Consider the following 15,759-nt stretch of genomic DNA (forward strand, 5'->3'; position numbering starts at 1 on the left):
GAGGTTTATCGAATATTATACCTTAAAGTGTTTTTTATGCTTCACAGCAGAATTTAGGGCTACGTAATCATTGTTTTGAACGGCAGATGGTGAGGTCTTATTATTTTTCACTTTGCACTGCCATGCTGACTGCAGACTGTAGTGTTTAGGAGGTCGCCTGACAGACGTCCAAAGCTGCTTGTTGACTGTGGCTGTCTTTGTGTCGATATTTCATGTTCTTCTGCTGCCTCCATCAGTTTTCTCAGAGCATGTTCATTCTTTATTCTGAAGTTGTCATGACTGTGAGTGCGTATGTTTCTGTGTCCCTGTGCATTTGTTAACTCTATTATAGACTGACCACGTACCCAGAATTTACCCGACCTCTCTCTTAATGGCTTGAGCCCCCTCGCATTGGGTAAGTGGTTAACAAAGTGGATGGATGGATGATTCTGTCACTGCAAACTTTCTCTGTGAGACATTTGAGTAGAATGTATTAGTAACACTTACACAATTACTGTATTTAAAATAGCAGCTACAGCTGAGGAATAACAAATGGCATGGCACCACATCCATAATGAGTTGATTGATTAAAATAAGAGTCGTAAAGAAAGGAGGAGTCTGGTTTTCATATTTCAGATTTATTGGTTTGATGCATTTGTTGGGATTGGACGACACAGACTGAATTTTAAAAGAAATAGCCGACCTCTGCGGAGAAAATGGAGTAATATATTTGATGATCATTTCAAGAACATAAACTCGGGCTGAGACATATTGGCTTGTAAGTTTCAGGCGTTTCTAAGAGTCTCGTCATTTGATTTACAGATCTGTGATGAGTCTGCAGTCCTTACAAACGACACATTGTTTTAATATATGACCTCTACCAGGCTGAAATCACTGGACATGCTCAAAATCACTGAGCACTTATTGTAACTGATCATTTCCACAAACCTCCCATATTTTTTGCTATCCAACTTATAGATAAAAAAAACAAAACACTTTTTTTATATGAATGCTATGAACCCGATTGCTTGCTTTCACTGTTAAGTTTTCCACTTTATTCAACATAACCAGTAAAAATACACAGAATATTTAGATGGTATTAATGAGCCATAGCCCCACATCTTACTGCATCATGAGATTTTATTAAAATATAAACTAAACACTTGTAATATTATTAAAATTGACCCTGTGGTTATTGATCTTCTTTGTGTTTTTCTACCACACACCACCGCTGTCGTCCAGTCTTATTTACTGCCCTATTTTTTGTGATCATTTCATTTATACATGAATATTTGGAAAAATGCAGAGACATTGAAATAGATATCCAGATAGCTGAGGCAGACAGTGCACACAAGACTCCAAGGTGCTTGGCACAACCATGGACAGAAGATGCACTGCATGGTTAGATCAAGCACAATGGAGTCATGAGCAACGACAAAAAAAAAGTCCAACAGATATTGCACAGATGCAACTCTGCACAAATTGACCAAGCAACCTGCCGTATCGACCAGGTTTTTGTGCAAATGTTAAGTAGCAGGTTTTATTTTTTTCCTGAAAAAAGACACAGCATTGTTAGAATATTTTATGGGTTTTGCTGAAGGACGGTCCTGCAGTCGGAGCTGTCGGCAATGCAAAATTTCAGAAAAATCCAAAAAGTGTGAGAGAAGTGATCTGATCTCATGGGGATGTTTAAAAAAAGAAAGAAAGAAAGAAAGAAAGAAAAGAAATGCTACTGGTTGGTCTACGATCAAAAAAAGATGAAGAGACCTGTAGCTAGGAAGAGCTGCAGAATTAAAAAAAGCGAAAGATTACTCACAGGTCATGGTCACTGCGGGAAAAAAGGGCTACACCCTTCCTGCGCACGAACTGCGTCAAACCCCACCCTCTCGCCCTTCACGTCCAACTCTAACAGAGGAAAAAAGTCACCATTTGATCACTTTTCACTCTTTTAAAACTCAAATCTCAAACATTTTTAAGAAAGGACCTGCAGCAGGCCTGAAAAATGTTGGCTTGATTAAATTTGTTTCCTCATTGGGCATTCCCAAAGTGATCAATGGAAACAGAGTTTGGGTAATTCATCTGTGATCTTATTAGAGTCGCAAGATCTCATAGAGTCCAAGTCCCTGAAATTTTAGTAGTTATTGACTAAAAACAAACCATGCTCCCTGGACACTATTGAATTAAGAATTAGAGGTATAGCTACTTCTCTGTAGTCCATCTGGGGTGCATCTGCCATCTACTAAGAGCAAAGAAAAACCACTCCTAACATTTTAGTCTTAACTATGTTAAGTGTTCCTGTGTTGTGATACCATCAGGCTAAGAGAGCTTCTTTTCCAAAAGGTTTGACAATCTTGTTACCTTCCCTTGTGTCTCTTTCTAGCTCCCTGAGGACATTTTACTACAATGAAAAGGCACGGCACAATAATCAACTTACAGGGCTCAGCAAGTGAAACCACTTTGTGTGATGAAATTACACCATAATGCATATTAATGCACCAAACAGGAAAAAAGCTGCCTTTGGAAGTGACCAAATGGCACGAAAATTGGAGTACTTTGGGTGAAGATGGTGGGCGGCGGTAATGAAACAGACTTTTGTTTTTCAGAACAATGAGGATGTTTGAAAGGGATGCAGCGCAGCTGATGGGATGGTTTAATGGGTTTTATGCACAGATGATGATTGTGATACATGATTACGCTTACTTACCTTCTATTTTCCTGTCTTCTTCTGGAAACCAACACGGCTTAAAATACTAAGAGAAGTATTTGAAAAAAGTGCTTTCTGAGCTAAAGCAACAAAACCTAAAGCAACTGTTCTTCAAACCTGACCAGCACAGTATCACTGAAAACAGTTGGTCTCAACCTACTCTGTGTTTAACGGACAACTTTCCAGCTGCTTTCGTTGGAAAGTCTCCTCTACACATTGTCTTTCCAAGAAACTCACCTTTCCATTCGCTAGCCTCAAAGCAAGCGTAAGGCGCAGGTGGTTGAGGGGTGGTGAAGACCGCTGGGTGCTCTGAGCTGTGTCTTGGGGTCTTCCAGCTTGCTCTACTGGAGACAGACTGTCCTGACTGCGTCCTCAGCACCCTTCAAGTCCCCAACTCCTGCCCCTCCTTCAAGCTAGGAGGGGTTGGGGATGTTCTCTTGGGATAGGTGCACTGGCAAGGAGGACTTGGTCAGGCTGGGATTGGATGTAGGTTGGGGAGTCTGAATGGGGGGGCGCCGGTTCCGCATTTCATAAATATTAATACAGAGTCCTCTCTCTCCAAATGGGTAGATTCTTTAATTTTGTTAGAGGGGGAAGTGCTTTATTCACTTAATGGCTTTTATTAGTGCCCAGTGTTCAACTCTTTCATTAGCTAAAGTGCTGCTATAATTTACAGGGTAAAAGGGGGTGGGGAAGAGGCGGTGTCTGGGAAGGGTTGATCCTGCTGCTGCTGCTTCTGCTGGACAGGCAGGCTTCACCTTCAACCACTGCAGCTTTTACTAAAAAGTGGCTTTTGGGCTAAAAGAACTGGAGTCAAAAGATATCAAATACACTCCATGAACCGTTATACTGTCGGTCATGCTGTCTCACTTTCACATCTGTTTTTTTTCCTAAACACATCTGTGCAAATCTAAAGTGTTAAGGATGATCCCGAATTAGACACTGTAACCAATTTATTTTAGAAAAAAGCACAATGTTGATGACACTTCTAACAAATAAGTGGCTTTTTACCTATGAGCAGAGAAAGATTTTGTGGAAACATGCAGTGGATTTCTCTCGCTGGCAAACTGGAATCATTTTTCTTTGCGGTTCCATATCATATTAATTTAGTAAATGAAGATAAAAGCATGCATTTTTTTGCAATACTATATCCAATATATGATAAAATGCCTGCATTTGATGTATACATATTAAATATACTGTAAGGGTCTCCTATTTAGCTTGGCAACATCTTTGCATGGGTTTTGCACACACGCTTGATAATTAAAAAACAAAACATGAGTATCTTTCATGTTTGGACTGCTTGATTTCACTCTTCAAATTTCTAATCCAGCCATATTATACCACAGTTTACATGCTTGGTGTCATCCATCGCATTCATTCATTAGCTTCTGGTACTCGCACTCCGAGTGGTCTTGTTGTAACATACGGACATTAAATAACACCAACTTCCAAGAGTGCACCCAGTGCCAATAAAAAGCAGCTTTATTTTGCTCTGTGGAGTTTGGCTACTTGTGAACATCCCAACAACCCTCAGACTGCATCTGAGTGAATGAACTTATTAACCTGAGTGGCCGTCCCCACCAGAGAGCGGGGGAGTGGGTGGGCCACCAGTTTGAATAACTATCCCCATCATCAATGTCATATAAATCTCTTTCCCCCCCTCCCCCCTCTAAGCCACAGTTAAATGTTAGCCATAATGCTGGCTGCGGGTACGCATCTGCAACATTTCTGTCGGATTTTTCCTAAAAAACCAAATTTAGCACAACACAGAACACTCCTGGTTACACTTTTTGATAAAGTAATAAATCTATTATCTGAATAAAAGCACAGAATAATAAAAAGCATAAAATAACAGACACATTGAGATTCCACTGTGATTTTATTGTACAGTTCTTTTAGGAGTCAATGGAAGCCTTAACCAATATTCAATATGAACTATTCATGGTGTTAAGTACTGTGTGTTACTTTAAATATGACACTTTAACCTGCCATTGTTTTAAATCAATGAAAGCAAAAACAACAGATGCTGTAATGACAGACATGTCCGGTAGTTTATTGAGCAGCTGTACAGAACACTTTGTGATAACATGGGTCATGCAGTGAGCATTAAGAATCCTTTTTTTTTTTTTACTTTTTCACCAGCTGGATAACATCTTCATCCTCCATCACATGGTCCTTGCCCACCTTTTGAGGGTTGTGCTTTACAGAGGAGCCCCAAACAAGTGCACTGAAAGAAAGAGTTAAGAAAAGAAAAAAAAAGAAAAGAGTTTGATCCTGGTTGACTGATGATTCGTTCAAGAGTGTGAAAAGAAAAGATATCAGGCCATTATAAAGTAGCCCGACAAATCATTCTTTGCTACAGCTCTATTATAAAGGAACCTACTGGGTATGTGACATCCTTAAGGAGCAAAAGCTTCCATGTGTCACAGTTTTACCCGTCCGTTCCCTTGAGGATGGCTAATGCTCAGCAGCACTAACATAATGAATGATTGACGATGTTATCTTGCCAGGGCCATTTAGAGATGGTGGTGCAACACGCGGTCACATGTCTAAAAATCAAACGTTCCAGTGATGGCAACATTTAGTCTGGTAAATGTTGCCATTAAGGGAGGTGATAGAGTCATGAGAAAAAGAATGTCCACCCAGTTTTAGTTTTAACGCATAAAAACACATTAAGAATAATCTGATCAACACCACACTCTAAAATCACTTACATATAACCTCAGATGACAAAAATATTTTTAAAATATTAGCATTTTAGCTAAGGCAACTATACTCACTACTTAAATTCTTTGATGAGGTTTTTGTGAATCTTCATGCAGAAATCCTCCACTGAAGTTCGGTCATTGGGGAGCACAACAGGAGACGTGTAATCAGGAAGCTGGCCTTTGGGTTTGGTGTAGCTGTAAGTAAACGTATCATCTCAGTAACTTTTTCCAGTTTGAACACACAAACACTTCAATTTTCCAAAGACTTGCTTTAAATCTATAACTGACTTTCGCCGCATTCACAGAATCTTTTGCAGGTTGTATTGATGGAAATTCTTACATGCGCACAAGCCTTAAATAGTCCCACATCCTCTCCAGCAGGTCATCAAAGTTCCAGCGGTGGTGGGCTGAGATGGGCACAGTGTGGGGCACTTTGTAGATGATGTCGAGCTCTTCAATGGAGATCTGGTCGATTTTGTTGAGCACATAAATGCATGGGATGTAGACGCTGTTGGGACAGGGACAGAGTCTGTAAGTGAAACCACTACATACTCAGTTATACTAAATAATCCAAGAAATAAAATGGTGAATAAATGAGTCTATATTTTGGTGCAGCATGAAGCCTTCTACTACATTTACTTGTTAACTAACATGTCAGCTGATACGCAAATGTTAGATATTACAACTAATGCCATTTGCCTAGCACAGGGTGCACGCGGTCTCAAACAGAAGATTTACAAATCAATTACTTTTGGCAGAATAACTCCTAATGAATATCATTATAAATTCATAGAGCTTGCAGTAAAAGTAAGATCAGGTGACCTTGAACTATCCCTCGGTGTTGCTGCTGTTGGCTCAGAATAATGCACGACCTCCCATAATGCATTTGCCTCTTTCACTCCTCTTGCACTTACATGCGACTAGAGTAAGTCCTTTTTTTGCACTCTGTCACAGTTTGTGCTTTGCCATCTCTGTGCTTTTCCCTTTCCCCTCACAGCAGATGGCTGCTCCACCCTGAGCCGCGTTCTGCCAGAAGCCTCTTCCTGTTGAAAATTAGTTTTTCTTCCTACTGATGCCAAGTTTGTGTTCATAAGGAAATCGCTGAATCACTGGGGTTTGTCTATAATGTTGTCTTTAGCTTAAAATATTAAGTGTCTTGAGACCATTGTGATGATTTGGTGCTACATAAATAAAACTGAACTGCATTGTCAACTATACACTCTAGTATACTCTGAGTCACTGACATGCTCTACTGTTTCTACTACATTTAGTAAGACATTTAATTCCTTTATTCTGCTTGTTGATTTTGAGATATTTTGTTTTTCATATAAAGCTTAATATTTTCATTTAAATGTAAACTTATCTTAATTTATTGTATTTATTTTTTAACTTCAAATTACTTTCTGCCTTATTTCTTTTGACATATCTTATTTTATCGATCTATATACTGTTTAAGCACTACTGCCTGATGTGGAGTTTACACGCCTGGGTTCTCGCTGTACTTCCTTCCAGTCCAAAGACATGCAGTTAGTGGGTTTAAGTTAATTGGTGATTGCAAATTGGCTGTCTGTGTCGGTGTGAATCGTTGTCTGTTTCTCCGCGTTAGTCCTGCCACAGACTGGTGTTTTATCCAGGGTGTACCCCACCTCTCTATGGTAGCTGTGATAGCCTCGAACCCTCTGCTACCCTGAATTGGATAAATGGAAGAGAATGGCTGGATGGATGGAATAAATAATGTATATTTCATTCAATTGTATAACAGGTGGTTACAGTTTCCACTGTGTCCATTTTCCTCCCAAAGTTCAGTAATTTTTTGAAGGAAAAAGTGTTTACTTTTCACAGGAACATTTGACTTTATTTTTTTTAGATGTATATTAAGTAATTTTAATCATGTTTAAAATATGTAGTGCTACATTTCCTTTTGTTAAGACACCTCTCTTCAAATAAATACTGTAAGTATACAGGCAAGGAGGGGGCCCCACCTAGTGCTTTATGCAATTACAGTTAATAGGCCCATAGGCTTCTGAATTATGAGAATTTTTAAAAATATTTTGCCCTTATGAAACATCACAGTGGATTTTAACTCAATTAAATGTGAATGAAAGCCAGAATTTCATCATTAATTCAAGGGATTTTCACAAAAAACCCTTCTCTGCTCAGGTTCAGCCAAATGCTGCAAAACTGATCAGACAGAGCTTTGCAGTGCAAATGGATGATGACCCAAAGCATACTGCAAAAGCAATGACGAGTTTCTCAAGGGAAAGAAATGAGACATTCTTCAGTGGCCAAGTCACCTGATCTCAAATCAGTAGAGCAGCTTTTCAGTTATTAAATACAAAAGTGAGGGCAGAGAGACCCACAAACAAGCAGCAGCTGAAGGCAGCTGTGGTAAAAGCCTAGTGGAGCATCTCATGGGAGGAAACAACATCTTGTGATGTCCAAGGGTGACTTCAAGCACTCACTGCAAGAATTACAAAAAAAAGTCCTTGTATTTAAAATTATGTTTTTCCAATTACTTTTCAGGATTGTTTAGGATTTACAGCATTAAGAAATGCTGTAAATCCTAAACATGTAATGCATTTTTTGGCCAAATCCCTTACAATAAAGCTGACAATAAGTCCGGACTTCAGACTTTGATTGGCCAGTCTTAAGATCCACATGGGGGTGTACAGGATTTAGACATTATTTAAAAAATATTCTATAGACATAGTGTTTGATAAATTTGTTTCCTTGCAGAAATTGTAGTTTTTATTTTATTGTATTGTGGTCTTTCTCCTAGTTGCTTTTTTCAGAGGAGGGACCATGCTCAACTCCACATATCTCTGATCCCATATTTGTTGACTTCTTATATTAAGATAAAAACCTTTGAGTCATCTAAGTAAGATTAAAACAGGAGTTCTCCCAGATGCTGCCTAGCACATAAACAGCATATTTAAATCCATCTGTAGTGGGAATGATGGGAGTGTTAAATAGGATTTCAGACCGGCAGGCCACACCCACTGAGAATGACTAAGAAAGGCCCATTGTGACACTTCAGCAGCTCACCGATTTCCCTCCACCACATCGATGAGGTCATCAGCTGTGGAGTCACTGCGCAGAGTGATGTCGGCGTTGTGGATCTTGTACTCTGCCAAGATACTCTTAACTGTTTCAGCGTCAAGCTCACTCTGTGCACACTGGAGAGAGAAAGAGAGAGTGCATGTGGATGGATGACTTAAAGTAACACAAAAAAGCAAGAAAATAGTCATTAAAAAAGTCACAATTTAAAGATCTGTATTAATCAATTATTACATATTAGAGTCAGCAATACAATAAAAATCCATATGTTCTAATCCATGTGGCATCACTACCCATTTCTGCATCTAAATGCTCTGCTGAATTAATAAAAGTGGCTGCTCTCCAAGGTGTTACAATAAACTGCAAAATATGAAAAACATTCAGCTCTGGACATAAACGAAAAAGGGAAAATTAAATACCACCCATGTTTGTTTGATTAGAGAAAATGGGATAGCTGACATTCTGCTACCTCATGATGAGCTACAGAACTACTGTTAGGCTAACATTAGCGCAGGTAAGCTGTAGCAAGAGGGTTAAACTGTTCTCGAAAGTACAGATAGACACAAATGCCGGACAGGAGGATAAACACAAATAAAGGACAAAACATCAAAATGTCTGGGACTGTGAGATTTTAAAAACTTAGCTTGGAGAACACATTACACTTGAATGTAGAGGCTTTAACTTTAATGACAAGTAAATGATGTTTTAAGTATCAGTGTAATTGTTCACTTGAGTTTTTAATTCTAAAGTGAAAACTGTAAGTGCGAAGTTTCATTTAGTGTGTTTATTATATGAGACGTACCGTAGCGGTAAAGTTGATGCCTCCTTTGTCCTTTTTCTTGAAACCAATGTTTGGTGGTTGCTTGTTAAGCCGAATGCCAAAGCCTTCCAGCTCATGTTCTATTAGCTTCTTATGAAGAAGAGGCTTCAACACATCGAGCACTATCAGAATCAGATTGCAGGTTCGAGCCACTGTGAGAGAGCGGAAAAAGAAACAATAACATCAGTCAGAAATGTGTAAAAAGAAATCCCAGTTGAAGTACACCTGTTCAGCTGCTCGTTAATGCAAATATGAAATCAACCAATCACAAGGCAATATTTAGACATATAGCCAGGTAGGTCATATGGGTCAAGACGACTTGCTGAAGTTCTAACTTGAGCTTCAGAATGGGGATTTAAGTGACTTTGGTTTTTGATGCAGGACGAGCTGGTCTGCATTTCGGAAAAAGCTTTCAGGATCAACAGAATTGTCTGAAAAAGGGAAAATATCCAGAGAGTGCTGTGAGGAGTGCTTTTTATGGAAACCAAATGACCACTCCATAAACACATGGCACAATACAGGAGGGAAAGCTCAACAGAACAAAACAAATGAACTTAAAAGAGAAAGCACATTTTTTGAGGATGCCAGTGTTCACATTTTGGACCACGAACACAGACGGTTTGAGAGACGAGTAAAGAAGTCCATCTACATCCACTGTGAATGTCTGTCACTAAACAGAGGTGGTGGGTGTGACACGAGTTATCAGCCACCTACAATGCAAATTTGAGAAACTTTCCCGAGCATTTCCACACCCACTCTCACCTTGCCTCAGGTGACCTCGATAGCTCATATGAGGTGCAAGAAATGTTTTCACAAACCTAAAGAAATCTGGTTACCTTCTTTTCAAGCACTTAGGACTACCATGACCTGTAAAATCTACATAGACCACTGAGCACTATTTAAAATGTCACAGCCTACCTAGGTATTGTTGCAGCAGGATAGCACACCATGTCACAAAGCATCTTAAAACAGATTTTGTAAACATGACATTAAGTTGTCAGCAGCTGATAAATCTGCAGCAACTGTGTCACGTTACCATGTAAATATCTGAGGAATGTTTCCAGCACCTTGTTGAATCTGTGCCACATAGAATGAAAGCAGTTCTAATGGAAGTACCACAACCTGGTACAATGAAAGCGTAACTAATAAATTGTCCAGTGAGTGGATAAAGCTGAGGTTCACTGCCTGGCCATAATGGTCAAAAGAAATCTTTGAGCAGGCTTGCACTTTTTGATGCCAGAGAAAAATGTAACAGTAATGAAGAGGCTCATGAAAGGAAGAGCTTAAAACACCAAGACTTTATTCAAGAGTGTAGAGTGAAAGGGTGGCAAGTATGTCTGTTTCCTCTAGAAGTGGGGTGTGGAAGGTTCCCAGTACAGTCACTGTAGATGGCACTCACTACACTCAGAGTTTCAGAAAATGAGCGGAAGACAGCTGTATGCAGGATGGTGGAAGCAGCAGAAAGAGCCTCTTATGGGCTCTGGTATAAAAGGGAGGTGTAGGGTTGGAAGTGTGGAGGTGGTGGGCAGTGATTTGGCCATCGCTGCTGACACGCCAGATGGAGGGTGTTGCAGTTAAGGGTTGAAACGCCAGGTTAAGCCTGGGCATGACATCAGCTCCAGGCCAAAGGCCACAGTCAATCTGTAGAGCATCAGCAGTTGTGTTTTAAGCAAACTTTAGATAAAGACGTGAAACATTGTCTCACTGAAAATCATTGATTTTAGTGTTCTCGCATCTACAAATACAACATCTTATGATTTAATTTGTCTATAAATATATACAGGAGAAAGCTAAATTCTAGTAGCACTATTAGTAGTGCTGCCATTAGGGCTGGGCCATATCATACCGTTCACAGTAATACCGGTATAATGTTGGGCAACGATAAGAAAATGAAATCTCGCGATAGAATATGGGTAAAACGCGCATGTGCAGTGCCTTTGTTTTCATACGCACATGGCGGAAAAAGCATGGCGGCGACGGAGAATGAGAAGGGCGAAAGCGGATCGTTGAATGAAACGGATGAACCAGAATTGGTTTGTAAAAATGCTGCAACTTCAGTGGTGTGGAACTGGTTTAGCTTTCGTCTGTCAGATACACAACAAAGCACTATTTTTGGTAGAGCATGCTAGTGGGCCGTCGTTATTACCATGTTTTTTGGAAAATGCGGCACCCCTAAAATCAATCCTTTGATTTTTCTGAAAATCGACAGTGCCCCTTATAATCCTGTGTGCCTTATGTATGAATTCTGGTTGTGTTTACTGACCCATCCATCTTCATCCGCTTTGTCCGGGGCCGGGTCGCGGGGGCAGCAGCCTAAGCAAAGAGGCCCAGACCTCCCTCTCCCCAGCCACCTCCTCCAGCTTATCCGGGGGAATACCAAGGCGTTCCCAGGCCAGCCGAGAGATATAATCTCTCCAGCGTGTCCTGGGTCTGCCCCGGGGCCTCCTCCCGGTGGGACATGCCTGGAACACCTCACCCAGGAGGCGCCCAGGGGGCATCCTTGTCAGATGCCCGAACCACCTCAGCTGGCTCCTTTCGATGTGGAGCAGCAGCTGCTCTACTCTGAGCCCCTCCCGGATGGCCGAACTTCTCACCCTATCTCTAAGGGAGAGGCCAGCCACCCTTCGGAGGAAGCTCATTTCTGCCGCTTGTATCCGCGATCTCGTTCTTTCGGTCACTACCCACAGCTCATGGCCATAGGTGAGGGTAGGGACGTAGACCGACCGGTAAATTGAGAGCTTCGCTTTTACACTCAGCTCCCTCTTCACCACGACGGACCGGTGCAGCGTCCGCATTACTGCAGCCCCAATCCGTCTGTCGATCTCCGGCTCCCTTCTCCCATCACTCGCGAACAAGACCCCGAGATACTTGAACTCCTCCACTTGGGGCAGGAACTCATCCCCGACCCGGAGTGGGCACTCCACCCTTTTCCGGCTGAGAACCATGGCCTCAGATCTGGAGGTGCTGATCCTCATTCCCGCTGCTTCACACTCGGCTGCGAACCGTTCCAGTGCGAGCTGGAGGCCCTCACCCGATGAAGCCAATGGTTGTGTTTACTGACCTCGAAACGATTTTATGTCGTACACGGCGCTTGAAAATCTGTCAAATGTTTTAGTATGACTTTGCTAAGCTACAAACCCACAGCGCTTGATGGATTGTCGGAGCATTACGGCTATCGTAGGCAGGCGCCTCGCTGAGTGATACGTACTGTGCTTCAGCATAATATTACGGTATTGTGTGTGTATAACCTCTTAAGTTTAGTGGATATTATACATGGTTATGCTGAGGATATGTCGGCCAATTTCCACTGGAAATGCCTTTTGGTTTAACTGTCAGCAAGGAATTTGCATTTGCACTGTTAAATTTTTATAGAACTTTAATGCACATAAAAAACAGCTGCTTGTTTAAGTGAAAATACATTGATGGTTTTTTTTGCACTAATAAAGTTGTGGAGTTGTAAAGTATTTTGTCTAGTGTCAATTATATCGTCAGTTATATCGTTATCGCAAATTTTCAAATGTATATCGTGATAAATATTTTTGGTCATATTGCCCTGCTCTAACTGCCATTGTATTTCCCTCCAAGCAGATTCCACTGTTATCAAATCATTACCTGCGATGACCTGTCGGCCTCTGCCCTTTCCATCTTTGGCGCCCTCAATGATTCCTGGGAGATCCAGGAGCTAAAAAGGACGAAGTCAGAAAAAGAAAAATATAAGCAAATAACTTAAACCTTATCACAGCATGAACAATATTCCAGATTTTGAAGAAAGCAGAAACTCTTGTACCTGAATTTTAGCACCTTTATACCGAATGACTCCAGGTACTGTTGTTAGAGTGGTGAACTCGTAGGCAGCAACCTCAGAGTATACACCTGCAAGGTTACTTAGCAGTGTAGACTTTCCTACAGAAGGAAAGCCGACAAAGCCGACACGAGCGTCACCGGTTTTCGCTACATCAAAACCTAAAAGTTGGAGGAAACACATGAAAAAAAATCAAATATGCATTAGCATTCTTTGCCGGGCAAAAATAAAGAAATATTTAAAACAAAATTTTGGTAACATCATTAGGACACAAGTATCCTGATCTCACCTTCTCCTGTCCCACCACCGCTGCCTCCTTTAGGTGTGATGAGTTCCCTTCTGAGTTTGGCAAGACGTGCTTTGAGCAGACCCAAGTGGTGAGCTGTGGCCTTGTTCTTCTGCGTCCTGGCCATCTACAGTGAACAATAATACCAGTCTGCATGAGAACTTTCTAAAAAACATTAAGTAAGCAGTTTTTACTGACTGCACTCAGGTACAGTCATGGTGAAACTTAAAACAGAATAGACTTATCCTTTACAATTCAAAGTTTAATTTTGCCCATCTGGATTTACTGTAATGTCAGTGCAGTAACAACACAGTAACAACACTATAAACCTGGTCCCATTCTCTCATGTTGTACAGTTTTTACTTTATGCCAACTTAAATGCAAGAGTTTCTTACATTTGACATGCAACTTTAACTCAAACTTACATACTTGAATGATCATAGTTAAGGCAAAGAGTTTTTTTTAACCCTAAATTAACAGATACTCATTCATTTTATTTAATAATCCTAGTTTTTCTGTCCATTTGATAAATAATACAGTTTAAAGCATTTAATGTGGGAGGAAGCATTTTTAATAGGCAGAAAAGTCCTGGCCAAGATCAACACAACTGTGTTTCTCTGCACATTAAAATGTACACCTAGTGCTGGTCTCAAGTTAAAGATAAATGGGTAGGTTGTGACAGGGAGGGCGTCCGGTGTAAAGTCTTTGCCAAATCAAACACGTTAGCTAGAAATGTTACTAGTGACTTACAAGAACTGCTACCGGTACAACTGACCAGCAGGGTGGCTGCTAATGGCCAAAGACTGAGAAAGAATAGTAGGGGAAGGCATGTTTGGAGGCAGTAAAATAGAAGGCAAGATTTTAAATGTAGGAATTATGGCTGGTAAAGTGAGAGAAATGGCTAACAAAGGAAAGGATGTTCAAGATGGATCTGCCAGGCAGGGAGATAAGAGGACGACCACAGAGAAGACCGATGAAAGCAATGATCTGCTGTGGCAACCCTTAAAGAAGACAGTGAAACAAGTAGTCTTTGCACTGCAACCTGGAGAGTTTCCTTTTACTGCCTCTGATAATACAGTAAAGTTTCCATTAAAAACTAGAAAAGGCATTTTCTGAAGAAACTGCAGCGTGAATGCCGATAGCTGAATGTTTTGAGCTGAAATGAAACAATTGCTGAATGTTAAGCTAAAGTTAAGTTTAAACTAAACTAAAAACTTAAACAAAAACATTCAGTGTAATTTAAAGCAAGTACCCCTGCTGGTACGAACTCTTATGTTCAAATTTGAGGCTTTCTCAATACAACAACAGACGGCACACCATACAAAGATCATAATATATGGATACGTGTGAATTAAAAGACAACACTGTCGTTTTAAGTTAACTTGTATTGAACAGTTAACGTGTACACATTATTTAAAGGCGAACTTGTTACTTGTTACCACCATCAACCTGCACTAGCACGTCCGTTACACTGTCTTATATGATTAGTAATGGATTCACAAGTTCACTGACTGGGTAAAGCAACTTTATATGCACTTTGTGGCCAAAAGAAAAAATGTGAGTTAGAAATATTAAGAGCAAAACAAAGCCCGGCTGTAATATTTTTGCTAACGCTAACAGCTTGTGGCTAGCTTAAACGTGACAGTCAGCGGGTTAGCCCGTCCGCTGTTTCCATCTTACCTCATTTTCAATTTCTGCTATTTTGGCGAGTATACTCATGGTGACGGTGTTCCCCGTGTAAAATTCACGTTACCGATTGAAACTGAAAAGGTTTTACATGGAAGTTGGCAAAGTTATTGGGGTACTTTAGCATGCACACCACACGAACGCGGTGGTGCGGTGTTTCCAAGGAAATCTCGCGAGAACCCGGACAGAGGCGGGGCGTGATACCCGGTGCGTTGACCAATGACAGCCCGCGTTCACTCACAGGTTGCTCACTGAACAAAAAAGAGAAACGCCAACGCAGCATGAGCTTCCATAAGTGCAAATGCTTCATTTGCGAATCAGGAAGGTGGAATTTAGTACAACTAAAATTTCAAATAAAATGTATAAACACAAGTACTGCTATAGTACGGCTATGGATAATGGAAAATTCCATTATTCATTTGGAAAGGTTGTTCTACTTCACTGGATATCAGGAAAAAAAACGTTTAGTTAACTTGCTTGATAAATCCCAGTTAGCTCTTCGAGGAAAAAAAAAATCTTTACGTCAAAACGTACAACAAAGCTATTAAACACAATATTTTATTAAGAATTAATGAGGCCTGTGTGCCTGTGCAGATGAGCATTGGCTTGTACTTTTCTCAAGTTTCGGATGTTTCTGAGTTGTGAGGAGACATCGTCGCTCTAAATTGATTTAAATAACTGTTTTACGCTGTAAAACATCAGATTTAATCAGTG

The 15,759-nt window shown here is 40.5% G+C and overlaps 1 protein-coding gene across 1 annotated transcript; it reads right to left on the bottom strand.

Annotated features, from left to right (window-relative positions):
* Positions 1-4,546: 4,546 nt before the first annotated feature.
* Positions 4,547-15,234, bottom strand: drg1 (developmentally regulated GTP binding protein 1). The gene is made up of 9 exons (XM_080862124.1): positions 15,040-15,234; positions 13,363-13,486; positions 13,059-13,234; positions 12,884-12,953; positions 9,254-9,423; positions 8,440-8,570; positions 5,735-5,902; positions 5,467-5,589; positions 4,547-4,913 (listed from the first exon to the last, which is right to left on the bottom strand). Exons 1-9 carry the CDS (start codon positions 15,076-15,078, stop codon positions 4,814-4,816), a joined length of 1,101 nt encoding a protein of 366 aa, XP_080718250.1. The 5' UTR covers positions 15,079-15,234; the 3' UTR covers positions 4,547-4,813.
* Positions 15,235-15,759: the final 525 nt, after the last annotated feature.

The sequence above is a fragment of the Rhamphochromis sp. 'chilingali' genome (genome assembly GCF_963969265.1).
Source record: "Rhamphochromis sp. 'chilingali' genome assembly, chromosome: 2".
In the NCBI taxonomy this organism is placed as follows: Eukaryota; Metazoa; Chordata; class Actinopteri; order Cichliformes; family Cichlidae; genus Rhamphochromis; species Rhamphochromis sp. 'chilingali'.